Below are 14268 nucleotides of genomic sequence, written 5' to 3'. Positions count from 1 at the left end.
CTGTGGAGCTAGGCAAAAATTAAGTACTACAAACGTCTCCCCTGTACAAGGGGTTTTCAAAAAGTTTGTAGAAAATGCATATTAGGCACGTATTTCAAAAATTTTTGCACCAGAACAAAATTGTTTCAATTTCATCTTCTGTGCATTTTCTGAAGTACCTTTGTGTAAGAATCCTTCGAGGGAAAATACTGCTAAGTGATCCATGCACATGCATCCATACAGAGCTCCTTGGGACCTTGGGACAGTCTGAAGATTAGAAACTGTAGATTCTGTCCCGGCTGCCCCTCTTCCAGGCCAGCTCTCTGCTGTGGCCAGGGAGTGCAGTGGAGGATGGCCCAGGTCCTTGGGCCCTGCACCCCATGGGAGACCAGGGTAAGCACCTGGCTCCTGCCATCGGATCAGCGTGGTGCGCCGGCCGCAGCGCGCCAGCCACAGCGGCAGTTGGAGGGTGAACCAACGGCAAAAAGGAAGACCTTTCTCTCTCTCTCTCTCACTGTCCACTCTGCCTGTCAAAAATAAAAAAGAAAAAGAAAAAAAAACTGTAGAGATGACACACATTTCAAGAGAAAATGAGTGGGGCCGTTGTGATGGTGCAGCAGGTTAAGCTACCTCATGGACAGTCCTGGCTGCTCCATTTCCCACTCGGCTCCCTGCTAATGTGCCTGGGAAAGCAGCAGAAGATGGCCCAAGTGCTTGGGCCCCTGCCACCCACGTGGGATATGCGAATAGAGCTCCACTCTCCCATCTTCAGCCGGGCCCAGCTCTGGCCTTTGCTGCCATCTCTCTCTTTCTCTGTCTCCCTCTCCCTCTCTCTCTCTCTAACGCTACCTTTCAAATGCATTAATTTTTTTTTTTAAAGAAGAAATATGTGTAGGTTAAAAAACATGGCTGTCTCCACTGACAGCAGACACCACGCGCTGACCAGTGATGCAGTTCATAATTACATATGCAGTCACCCAAGCGTAGACATGCAAGTTTCCTTATGGTACCAACATTTAGAGCTGGCTATTTAAATAAGCTGCTTGTGGAAGTCGCCCATTTGGGAGGGAAAGCCCTCAACAGAGCGCTAGACATCGAATAAGCGTTTCGGCTTGCAGCTGGCACTCCTTGGGAGTGGTCTGGCTTGGTATCACCTCTTAGTCCCTAGTCTGGGTGTGCTCAGCTTATGCCGTGCCCATTGGAATCAAACACACGTGGCTGTGTGTGCTTCTCAGACGCCAATATTCTCCCCTAGGCCAACAGGAGCAGCGCGCCTGTCACTTGCACCTTCTTCCCGGACGCCTCACGCGTCCTGCAACAGTCGCTCTCGCAGTTTAATCAAAGCCACGGTTCATGGCGCTAGCAGCAAAAGGCACTAGCCCGGCCACAGTCTGCACCTCAGAGGCCCACAAGGAACGGGAGGGATCCCAAGTAACATCTGCTCTTCCTAAGGGAACCAGGAAGCCTGCCTGGGTGGTAGGAAGATCTGCCTGCCCAAGCAGGTGCGTGCGTCAAGCGAGTAGAGGAGCTCCAGGCGCGCCGGCAGCGAACGCCTTCCCCGTGAAATCCGCTGCCTGAAACTTTTCCGCGACCTTGAGGAGCCCTCGGGAGTCGGCTGCGAGGACCGCCCGGGGGCTCGCGACCCGGCGCCGCCGCCCCCGCCCCCGCCCCGGCGCGCCCACATCTGCAGAGGCTCTGCCCGCTCCGGCTCTCGGCCGCCGCTGCCCGGCGTCCCCGGCAACCGTCCACGGTCCATTCGCTGCACGGCGGATCTGGGGGGGACGCGTGGGCTCGTCTGGAAGATGCGGCGGCGGGCGCGACCCCTCCCCTGACTATGGCCAGTAGGCACCATTCCCAAGGGACCAGGCGCGGGCCAGAAATCGCGGCCGTATTCCAGTCTAAGCAGACCATTACTGAACAACTCCACAAGTCTCCAGGGCGCTGGGCGCCGCCGAGGCCAAGCGGCCTCTCTCTCCAAAGTGCAGCCTCGCGAACCAAGCCCGCACCTGGATCGCAGCCCGGCAAAATCCCATGCCCATCATGGAGCAGGGAGGCTGCACGGCTAGGGGGCGCCCGGAAGGAGACAGCAGGTGTAACATTTCCTTAAGCTGATCCCTTGGAACTCCACCTTCCACGGAGAGGTGCTGGGAGCCGCGGAGTTGCTCCCTTAACTGCTTCGAAGCCCTGGTGTTGGGGAGCATCCGGCTGCCAGCCGGGTTCGGCTCTGGGCGGCGGGCGTCCCCGCAGCTCTCCAGGGAGCAGCCTCCGGGGGTGGCCCCAACCCGGCGGCCCGGCAGAGCCGCCTCCCCCGACGGGCCCCCCCGGCACTCACCGTCCCGGGCGTCCTCGCCCCGACTGCAGTTGCTGCAAATGTGTTTTATCTCCTTGCCCAGTTGACTGTGGATCACAAAGGACACGCTGTTGTTGTTGTTGCTGGGGGCGGGCTCCTTCGGGGGCTTCATCCTCGGCAGATAAAAAGCTCTCTTTGGGGGCTTCTGGGCGCTCGCGCCTGGCACCGCGCCCTCCCTGCAGCGCGGCGAGCGGAGCGCAAAGCGCCCGGGCTTCGCGGCGCGCGTGGGCTCGGCCATCCGGAGCCCCGGCGCCCGGGGCCTGGCGCTGCGCCGGCCCCCGCGCGCTGCCACTCGCGCCCCTGCGCCGCGCCCCGCATGCCCCCGCCCCGCCCCCGCCGCCCTGCAGGAACGCCGCGGCGGCGACGGCGGGGCGGGTCAGGGAGGGCGCCGAAGGGTCTTGACCTCGCCGAGCTGGCCTCGCCCGGGCCGCGTCCTACCTGAGCTGCTGCACGCCCACCTCTCTGTCTCGGGGGCTCACGTGCGCATCCTCTCCTCCGGCAGCCCCACCCTCCGTCCGTGTCGGCACCAGCACGGGAGAGCCTGCGGGGTTTGCAGCTCCCTTCGCTCCGGAGCGGCAGGGCACAACGCCAGCCCCCTCCCCCTTTTCCAAGCCGCACGCTGCCAAATGAAAGCAAGATGTGCCACACAGGAGGCGGCCGCGCTCGGAGCCCTCCGGCTGGAAGCGCCTCTCCCGGGTCAGAACAAATGGCCCTTCTCGGGTGTGCCCAGCCCCAAACCCCGACTTTGGCTGGAGCAGACAACCTGTTAACAACATCTCCAGCGATCTCACCACCGCCCGCCCCCGACCTGAAGGGGGCCTTACCCCGGGGTTCTTAACATCCACCTTAAAAAAGAACTGATTTTTTTTTTTTCAATACTCAGTGACAACAACTTACAACTTTGGGATCCCTATTAATGTGGCTGAATATTCTCCAGGAGTCTTGGCACAGTGACTACTGCTTAGCACGGCAAACAGCTGTCTTTCCAAAGAGAGAGCAGGATCTTAGATAAGACCAATCTAGTGGGCCCAGAATAACAGCTACAAGTTATTGAGCCTTGATTTGTTCTCGACAGTTTTCTTCTTTCCTTTCTTAAATCACACTACATCTAACCAGCTGGCTGTTCACAGCCCAATCCTGACCCCGGGTGTTTGCAAGTCCTACCTTACCTGTTGGAGAAGCCCCCCGTTCACACAGTCACCCCACAGGCTTGTTCAGAGAACAGGAGCTCTGGAGAGCTGCAAGCCCTGAGAGTCGGCTTTAGAAACCAGGGCAGGGCCCCGGAATCTGCAGCGTTAACAGGTTTCCCAGGTGATCTTGCTAAGAAACAGGTGTGGATAGCCAGGTGTGTCTGCCTCCATGCTGTGTTCTTCCCACCTCGCCGCATCCCTCTGCGTCACAACCCTTGGCCACTTTCCTGGCCTACCAAAGAAGTGCCACTTAAAGAACGCCCCGTCCCCACCAGTTGTTTCCAGGAACTTCCCCAGAGCTAATTTCACAATGCCCAGTGACAGGCCCTTCCGCAAAAGGCAGGCCATGGCTGGTGTGTCCTCCCGCTGGGCAAATCTTGCATGTGCAGCTCACCTCCCAGGTGCAAGGGTCCACAAAGCCCAGGGGATGTTACATCGCTGGGTTAGAATGTGCTTCGGGTCACTCCGGCTCTGCTACTCTGCCAGTTACCCACCTCATGTGTAAACTGCTCTGTGCTGATCAGCGCAGGCTTTCATTGTTCCTGTTGCACTTCAGCAAGTCGGGTGAGCGGCTGCTGTCACTGGCCCCAGAGCGAGATGTCAGGGACTGAAGTGCAATGCAGGTGTGGGAGGCTCACTGTCTTTCATTCGACCCTGGCTGGTCCCTCCTAGTGCCCGTCATGGCCTGGAATTAGTCTTCCTTCTCCAGCGGATGACTAGCCAGACCAGCCATAGGTAAATCTCCCTGCACCTGCTTGCGTCAGACTCACATCACTGGGTCCCCAGCTCATTAGAAACCTTATCTTAGCAACGACAAGGGCCCCGTTGGTCAGACAGGTTCAGTGCACCAGGGGATGTGTTGCGTTGGGTTACAGGCAAACATTTGTCATTCTCTTTTTTTCTATTCCTCGAGCCTCTCCCCCAAACTGAATCACCTCTTAACTCCCTTCTGAAAGAAGAGGAGAGGGGGTTGTATATTTGCAGTGGATTCCATCTTTTCTGAAAAATTCTTTAAATTGCATGCCTTTCCCACCTTACTCTGTCCCTAGGTCTGAACAGGTGACCTGCCTAAACCCCGTCTGGCCTTATTAAAACAGCTGGGCCCAGAGCAATTTTTCATTCATTCGCTGAATACTAAACCGGACCTAACGGCTTTCCGTGTCTCTGTGTTAATTGGCCAAGTGGCTTGGTGATGGTAGCATAGAGAACCCTGACACAGTAGTCACCATAGGCTCAAATATTAAAGGCTGGTATAGGGAAGAGTGGGAACTCTATTCAAGTGAAGTGTCTAAAAGGCCTCCGCCTTACCACGGAGCACTAGTTCCCTTGACTGGTGAGCCAGCTTCCTAACTTGCCCTCCCTGAGTTTGCAGCCTCTGATGTCCCTTTCCACGTGCCATCCACTTGCCACATGTGACTATTTGAATTAATTCAGATTCAAGTTCAATGCTTCAGGGGCTCAACTGCCACCTGTGGGTAGGGGCCTTGATAGAGGATAGGGCAGATAATAGGACATTGCCACTATCGTGCAAAGATCTGGCAAACCATGCTGCTCATAAAGGATGCGTGCATTTTAGTGTCTCAGGCTGAATGCCCGGATGGAGTAGCTGCGAAGTGCTATCTCCTATTGTAACAACAAAAGGTGAGAAGACGGAGACCTGGGGCAGTTCCTCCTAGTCCTGGCCACATCTAGTGGCTTCCTGTACCACCTGCCCAAGGATGCAGCAGGGCCTCCTGACCTTGCTCTGTACCCTGAGTGAAACTGAACACCACCTTGGGGAAGTATTCTGATACCCACTGTTCTAATGTCCTTATACTCTCAATGCGAAGAGCTGGTTTTTAAAAAAATTTTAATTTAGTTTTATTTTTATTTGAAAGGCAGAGAGAGAGAGAGAGAGAGAGAGAGATACAAGATATCTTCCCTCTCCTGGTCTACTCCCTAAATGCCCACAACAGCTGGGACTGGGCCAGGCCAAAAGCAGGAGCCTAGAACTCCATCCAGGTCTCCCACCTGGGAGGCAGGAACCCGGGACGTGAGCCATCATGACCGCCTCCCGGGATGTGCGTTAGCAGGAAGCTGGACCGGAAGAGGAAGAGCTGGGCTCTGTGAGCTTGTGAGAATGCAGCATTGCAAGCTGTGCCCCAGAAAGTGCAATCTGTAAGGGGGTGAGAAGCACCACCCAGGAAGCAGCCTGTTACGGTCATCCCTGTCTAGCAGAGGAACACGTGTGTTGGCTCGTAAATAATCGCTAGGACTTCTGATCTAGAAGCTTTCCATGTCCTGGGAAAGAAGATGCACTCAATGAAAGGACTTGCAAGAACAACAGGACACAGGGAGCTGGAAAGTGGCAAGCTTGTTACTAGGAACAGCCCTGGAGAAAGATGCACTTAGTATCTGAGAGAGAGCCCTGTACAAGGGGAATTCAAGGGAAGTGGATGTGCAAGAGCTGGAGCTAATGAGGGAGTTTTCCAAGGCAAAAGGGTGGTGTCGGCGGCAGCAGCATGGGGAGAATGCAAGCTCATGGGCTAGAGGTGTTCACGGAGAGGTGGGAGGTGGTCAAGGATAGGGAAACCGTTAGCCTGGTGGGACACTGAAAACTGGGCTTCCCCAGAGCTCTCCTCAATTAGGGTGATGTGCAGGCAACCCCAGACCTTGAAACCCCCCAAGTCTGGATGCAAGAAGCAGTGTGTGATCACCTGCAGACTGCGGTTTTGTTCTGCTCTCGGCCAAGCCCACGCTTCTTGCTGTTTCTAATGTCCCACAGGTATTAGGCATAAAGGAAACGCCCAAGGCTAGAAATTTGGGAAGGCTCATAAAGTGCTTTAACTCTTATGAAAAGGTCAGAGTAGAAAGACAAAACATGACGTCAGGGAGACGCAGTGGAACCATTCAAAAATGCAGGTGAGGGTTCTTCAAAAAGTTCACGGAAAGATAGAATTTAAAGAGATATTTATTTTAGTGAAATCTACGCAGTTTTTTCATGATATGCATTTCCATGAATGTTTTGAAGACATCCTCTCCATAAGCATGGATTTCAAACTTGGGGGCACTAAAATACAAGTTTCTTTTAATCCTGCTGTTCCAGGGATGTTTTGAAGTCCCCTTTAGAAGTCGCCTCTCAATATTAGCAAAGGATTGGCTCCTGAACCCCCCGCAGATACCAAAGTCCCCTGACGTTCAAGTCCCTCACACAGTGTGGCATAGCACTTGCACGCATCCCATGGAAATCCTCCCCTGGACTTCAGATCCTCTCTAGATGACTTCTACCAGCTCAGATCATGTAAATACAATATGAACAGTTGTCACTCTGCAGTGTGCAGGGGATAATGATGAGAGAAAAGTCTGTACACATTCAGATCTGTGGTTGGCTGAATCCAGGGGTGCAGAACGCACAGATACTCTGCTTGGGTTTTTAAAAAAAAATCACCACACATATTTGACATAAGAACAGAATTTTTTTTTTTTTAATCATTTTTCCTTCCTCAGAGTTTTTGGTCTTTGATTTAGACTCCAGCTTGCCTCTGGGTATCCTTCCTTGTTCCCATCCTCTCCGAGGTGGGTTTGCTGGATTTCCACCCCCATTCCAAAGCTATATGCCCATCAAATCCCTAGAACACGTGAGCATGACCTTATTTGAGAACAGGGTCTTTGCAGATGTAATTAAGTTAAGGACCTCGAGATAAGGAGATCATCCTAGATTATCTGGGGGCTCTACAGCAGTGACAAGTGTTCTTATAAAGGACACACGTGGGAGAGACACAGATAGAGGGGAAGACGGTATGTAGTGCACACGGAGAGTAGAGTGATGTAGACACAAGGAATGCCAATGTCTGAGAAGCTGGGGCAAGGCAAGGAACAGAACAATCCTCTGGAGGGATCGAGGCTCACCTTCAACTCGGACTTCTGAGAAAATACCCGTTGTGGTGACTTGCTGCACCAGCCACAGGAAACTCATACACTCTCTGAACAACAAATATATGCTCTATTCCCAATACAAGATCCACAGCTGGGGCCAGTGTTGTGGTGTAGCCGATTTAGCCTGTGCCTACAACACCCGCATTCCCCATCAGAGGGCCACTTGGAGTCCCAGCTGCTCTGCTTCTGCTCCAGCTCCCTGCTAATGCAGTGGAAAAGCAGGGGAAGATAGTCCAAGTGCTTGGGCCCCTGCCACCAGAGTAGAAGATTCAGATGGAGTTCCGGGCTCGCCTTTCAAATAAAATTAAATAAATTTGTTAAAATAACATCTGCATTCTTCCTGGTTTGATCTAAACATTTGGTATGTTGTAACTAGAACTGTAAACTAATTTTATGTAAGTGCAAATTAAGAATATTAAAAATTGCTACCCATTGGTTCATGAACACAGAATTGTGCTATGCTGTGTGTGTGTGTGTGTTGTGTTGTATCTGAGTGTTTTGGTTTTTGTCCTTTGATTTTTGCAGACACTAAATGGAAGCATAGAATAGAATGAGGGGCCGGCGCTGTGGCGCTGTGGCGCAGTGGGTTAATGCCCTGGCCTGAAGCGCCGGCATCCCATATGAGCACGAGTTTTAGTCTTGGCTGCTCTACTTCCGATCCAGCTCTCTGCTATGTCCTGGGAAAGCAGTAGAGGATGGCCCAAGTCCTTGGGTCCTTGCACCCACGTGGGAGACCCTGAAGAAGCTCCTGGCTCCTGGCTTTGGATTGGCGCAGCTCCGGCCATTGCGGCCATCTCAGGAGTGAACCAGTGGGATGGGAAGACCTCTCTCTCTGCCTCTACCTCTCTCTGTAACTCTATCTTTCAAATAAATAAAATATTTTTTTTAAAAAAAAAAGAATAGAATGAGAGAAGCCTGTCATGAATAGCGGACAGAGCTCCCAGGGTTTTTCATATTTAGTATTGTAATCCCACCTCACCTATAGGGACTACATACCAGTACTCCTCGTGGGTGCCTGAAACCCGATAGTTCCAAACCCTTTGTATTTTATTTTATTCTGACCACAGATCTTAGCAAGCTCAACATATTCTTTTTTTTATCAAGTGGAAAATTTTTATTTTTTCACTTAAAGGAAGAACTTTATTGCTTCTTTTTGGCATGCCCAAATTGCCAGCACCACTACTCTTGCACATGGGGTCATTGCTCAGTAAAATAAGGGGAGTCTGAGCACCAGCACTGCAGAACCATGGCAATCAGCTGTGGACAGAGAGCGCTGGGAGTGGCGGCCATGCAGTGGAGACGCTGCACCAACGAACGACTTACATCCTGGATAGCACACAGCGAGATGCCATCATGCTTACAAATGGCAAATTCATTCTCTTCCAGCGAGGGTTTCTTGTCCCAGTGTTTTCCTTCAAATTGGGTTTTGGAACCTCTTGCTAAAATTCTTAGGGATTTAGCTTTTCTATTTTTATTTCTTTTCTTTTCTTTTTTTTTTTTTTTGACAGGCAGAGTGGACAGTGAGAGAGAGAGAGAGAGAGACAGAGTGAAAGGTCTTCCTTTTCCGTTGGTTCACCCCCAAATGGCCACTCCGGCTAGTGCGCGCTATGGCTGGTGCACTGTGCCGATCCAAAGCCAGGAGGCAGGTGCCTCTCCTGGTCTCCCATGCGGGTGCAGGGCCCAGGACCTGGGCCATCCTCCACTGCACTCCAAGGCCACAGCAGAGAGCTGGACTGGAAGAGGAGCAACCGGGACAGAATCCGGCGCCCCAATTGGGACTAGAACCCGGGGTGCTGGCGCCTCAGGCGGAGGATTAGCCTAGTGAGCCGCAGTGCCCCATTATTATTTCTTAATCCGACCTGGCAGGTTTTTTTTTTTTTTTTTTTTGTAGGATCCAGAAAAAGATATTACTGGACAGCAGGTTTGTGCCAATCATTTCACGTCTCTGCTTTTGGAACTTGAGTTCTTAAAAATAGAGTTGTGACATCTACATGGTGTGAGCAGCATTTTTTGGTCCTTTTTTGTTTTTGTTTTTTAGCTAAGAAGTTATTTTGTTTTTTTGGTTGTTGTTATTGTTCCCCAAATTTTGAACAGAAAGCAATTTTTACTTCCAGGCTTGTGATAATTATGCTTACTCAGGGATTGTTGTGTGCAAATGATTCTGCAAGCACTTAACAGAGAGCCGCAGGATGAGGAGGGGAGGTTGGACGCACTGAGACAACACAGGTGGAGAAAGAGGTGACCCAGGGAAAAGCACTGGAGTGTGGTTCCCGGTGTCTCTTGATGGCAGCATTATGTTGGGAGGCGTCCCATCTTTCTGCACTACCGTGGACAGGGAGAGGACTGGAGCAGTCTCGCCCTTAAGTCTGTAACAGCTTTCTCCATAACGGGCTGCGCTGTCAGAGTGACTACTGCTTTTGTGACTCTGACAGGAAGAAGGTCAGGTCTAGTGGGAAATTAAGGTCTTGTGACATAACGCGCTCATAAAGCCTGTATTGCTAATATCCGAGGAAGGATCTCATTCCGTCTTAAACGTTTTGGGATCGGGGTGGGCCTTGTGGTGAAGCAAGTTAAGCTGCTGCCTGGGATGCCCACGGGCTCAGATGTGCCAGTTAACAGGCTGATATCCAACCTGACATCTGATAACAGATCTGATAATATCTAACATCAGAGAGCTGGTTTGAGTCCCGGCTGTTCCACTTCTGATCCATCTTCCTGCTAACGCATCCTGGGAGGCAGCAGATGATGGCCCAAGTGATTGAGCCCTTGTCACCCATATGGGAGACCTGGAAGTAGTTCCAGGCTCCTGGCTTTGGCCTGCCTGTCGAAGGCATTTGGGGAGTGAAACAGCACATGGAAAATATCTTTCTCTCTCTTGCTCTGCCTTTCAAGTAGATGAAAATAAACAAACATTTAAAAAAATGAGTTTTCTTTTAAAAAAACTTTGAGGTCAGGTATTGCTGCTCATGCCTGGAGAAAAAATGAAGAAACTTCAAAAAATTCATAGAAAACTGGAATAGGAAGCTACTATGAGCAATTAAGATGCAAGTTAGAGGGTCACGTCCCACACAGGATGGGTTGGACTCCTGGTCCCAGTTCCTGATTCCAGCTTCCTGCTCACACACTCCATGGGAGGTAGCACGTTACGGCTCAAGTAGTTGGGTTCCTGCCACTCACCTGAGAGACCTGACTGAGTCCCGGCTCCTAGCTTCAGTCACCCCGGCTATTATGGGCATCTGGAGAGTAAACCAGGGGTAGGATCTCTGTTTCTCTCTCTCTCTCTCTCTCTCTCTCTCTCTCTCTCTCTCTCCACTTTCAAATGTTTAAAAGTTTGTAGCATTTCCATATTTTTTTAACTTTTTGAAGCCCCGCAGTAGAGGATAGATTAGGTAGAGGTTGAGAATTGTCAGACATTAGTGAGAATTCTGGTAGTTCTAAGACATTCATTTCTTGATATTTTGCTCCAAATTATAAACTCCATTTAAATAAGATTCATAGTCATTTAAACACAGCCTTATGTTTTCTTTTAGAATCAGGCTTCTTTCTCACAGATTTAGATACTTCTAGATATTTATCCTATGGAAATAAAAGCATCAGAACAAAAAGGTGTTAGTATATTTATATTGCAAGGTAATAAATTAAACAGGAAGTCTACCAATAAAGAAGCGACTACATAAATTTTATACCACAATGTGATTTTTATATGATTTTATGATTTTTATATGATTATATGATTTTGATGTGATATTTATACCACAATGACACTAAAAACGATGACTTAGATCTAAACAAGTTGACTTGGAAGGATTTCCATAATATATTGTTGAATGAGAAAATCAAAGTTCAGAGAACCATCAAATGGTCTTACTTTTGTAAAAGACATATCATAGATATTAACGTTGCCCCCCAAATATTTCTGATGCAGGGTCTCCAGGTACCTAACAGAGCTGCAGTACATACAACCAGATCCCTTGTAGGTGGTTGGACCAGGTGACCAGTTCTGACCTAGGAGTGATGAGCTGAAGTTCAAGGCGGTGGCTGCTGCTTCCATGTGGGTTCTGGAGTAAGGCAGAGAGGAGCCAAGCCTACCCGCTGACCCACCCTGGCCATGTAGTAGGACTGTTTCCAGATACTGGCATTTTGGCGCTGACTTTACGGTGGTATGATGGAGCCCAGCAAGCCAAACGCAGCAATGACGGACATGCGTGTGACCTTATTCACTCAGCACCACCAGCAGCAGATGGAATGATGATTTCCATTGGACACAGCGGGAAGCAGCAGCTCAATGAGATTAAACAAATTCCCTGGGTTACGCAAATTAGCATTTTGCCAAGTAGAAATCCGAACCAAAATATGTTGCAGGGCCAAGCACCTTTCCTCCTGCAGACATCCCACGGGCACGCAGGGAGCTGATGGGTAGCTTTTCTTCAGAGGACCCTCTGCTCTATTTTAGGACAGAAGCATATGGCCTCATAAAGCACAAGCGAGAAAGGTTATCTGACTACAGGCACAGGACACAGAAACCTTGGCTGCCACGCAGAGCAGAGCCGCTGGTGGTAAAGAGAACAGGGATAAAAATAGGCTGCCCAGGTTCCTATCCATCATCCATATTGGCAGATTCCTGCCCTTTCAATTTGTAAAACAGGCTGCACTTGTTATCCTCACCCATGGTATGTTCCTGGACCCTGTCTACAATGGGCCAGCCCCTCAGGGCTGCCTAACAAAAGCTCACGGTCAGCTAATGATAATTGGCCACTGGGACAGAATCACAATTGTTTGCACCTAGCAGGTGAACATGAAGGTAATAGGCTAATGTACCGTTGGCAAGAAACACACACTGGCCCCTTTTTTCCAAGTGTGAGAACGTTAGTTATCCAGGAAACCTGACTGCTGTGTGTGTGGGCAGCAAGCTGCGGGGAGATTTTAAATGGGGACTGCAGGTGCATAAAAGTAAACCATGCAAATGATCTCTTCAAGGCAAAACGAGATCTTCTAATTCACGGAGGAAAACATGAAACTATGCTCTAAGACTTGTGAAGTGAACAATCAAAGGCACAGCTCTGCTTCTAACAAGCCAGCTTGTAGTCTCTTCCCAGTGCTAAGGATCCTGTGATCTGGTGCACGCCCAAAACAAGTTTTTACAGCATAGAAGCCATGCGGAAGAGGAATCGTATTTATTTTCCTCTCTTTTATTTCCATCGAGCTGGTTCCTCTGTGATACATATTATATCAACACAAATTATTACAACAATGGTTTATCATCATCTTACACATGTGGAAGGGATATTGTCTATAGCAATTGAAGGGTAAAAACTAAGAGGGGGCAGGCATTTTGCCTACTGGTTAGGATGCTGGTTCCACTCCTGACTGCAGGTCCCAGCTAATGCAGATCCTGGAAGGCAGCAGTGTTGGCTCTGGGAATTGGGTCCCTGCCACCCACCTGGAAGATCAGGATCAAGTTCCCAGCTCCAACCTTTAGCCTGGCCCAGCCCCAGCCCAGTTCTGGATATTGTAGGCACTGGGGGAGAGAATCAGCACATGTGGGCATTCTCTCTCTCTCATAAATAAATTTAATACTATTTTAAAGAAGGTAACAGTCTAAAGAGAGATTATCTTAGAGTGTTGTTGAATAGAGACGCATGTATTGTGTACTAGAGCAGGGAGTGCAATACTCAAAAAACCCATTCAGGATAACAACGATTAATTTGCAAATGAAAGCAGACTATTGTTATTGTCAGGGGAAGGGAAAGAGAGAGGGTTGCATCATTCGGCTTGAGTCCAGTGTATTTGAGAAATCTGCTGTGCATTTATTTATGAAAACGTTAACTGTATTCATTTATACAATATACTTAACTATATTAAATGCATATTAAAATTCAATGTTATATAATATTGCATATTCCATGTAGAGTTCATATCTTTAACAAAAAGTTTTACCATTTAATCCTCATAACTCCTCCAAGGTTTGAGGTATTCTGGCCACCACCTCCCCAGGAGGAAGCCAGAGAGATGAAATTGCATGACACCGTACTGTATAGACATGACAGAGCCCAGATCTGCAAGGAATGCAGGCCAGGCATATATCCGCGCTCCACTGTAGCGCGCTATTGGCCAGAAACTTGCACAGAGGAAAGAGGCTGTCGCAACCGCCAAAATATCTTTCCAGGCCAACCTAGAAAAAAATTCCTGAAGAATTTCCTAAAGATGAAGAGCACGCCTGTTATATTTGTGAAAATCGACCTATTTGCACTAGAAGTAAACCCATCTATTTTACAGATATTTCAAAAAGTACTGAAATGCATATTCTCTCCATCCAAAACCTTGCAAGACATTTATTTTTAAAAATATTTTCAGCATGCCATCTTTGGGTAAAAATGGATGAAGAATACAGAATTATTCAATGAAAAGGATCAATTCTATAAAGAAAGTGTGAATTATGAGAGTAACGAAAGCAGCATTCTGAATCCATACAGAATAAATCAACATGGCTTTATACTTTATCATATCTAAGATATAGAAACTGCTGACAATGAGTTTTGCAAAAATATTAACTACATGAAGTCCGTTTTCCATCATCCCCTCTATTCCATGGCAAAATTAGCCGCTTGTCTTCACGGGGGGAGCCCCTGATGCTAAGACAAGCCGTGGGCTCCAGCCTGATGTCCCTGGAGCTTCTCAAGTTTATAAAAGGCAAAGAAGCCCCGCAAGCTACCTCCTACACAACTATACCCTCACCTCAACTTCACCTTACCCACAACAAGCCGCAGAAGATGACCTGAGGACTTGGGCCCCTGCCACCCACATGGGAGGCCCAGATGGAGTTCCAGGCCCCTG

The 14268-nt window shown here is 49.4% G+C and overlaps 1 protein-coding gene across 6 annotated transcripts in view; it reads right to left on the bottom strand.

The window, feature by feature from the left end:
* Positions 1 to 14268, bottom strand: part of PHACTR1 (phosphatase and actin regulator 1) — a 586996-nt gene that overhangs the window by 285549 nt on the left and 287179 nt on the right. The window contains exon 1 of one of the 6 annotated variants that reach the window (XM_062184614.1): positions 2312 to 2567. The exons of the other annotated variants lie outside the window; for them this stretch is intronic. Within the exon in view, the coding sequence (XP_062040598.1) occupies positions 2312 to 2567 (256 nt within the window). Of the gene's footprint in view, positions 1 to 2311; positions 2568 to 14268 lie in introns of those variants that run through there. 6 annotated transcript variants of the gene reach the window in all.

The sequence above is a fragment of the Lepus europaeus genome, chromosome 3 (genome assembly GCF_033115175.1).
Source record: "Lepus europaeus isolate LE1 chromosome 3, mLepTim1.pri, whole genome shotgun sequence".
Taxonomy (NCBI): domain Eukaryota; kingdom Metazoa; phylum Chordata; class Mammalia; order Lagomorpha; family Leporidae; genus Lepus; species Lepus europaeus.
The sequence above is the reverse complement of the archived record's forward strand: the minus strand, read 5'-3'. Positions and strand labels throughout refer to the sequence as shown.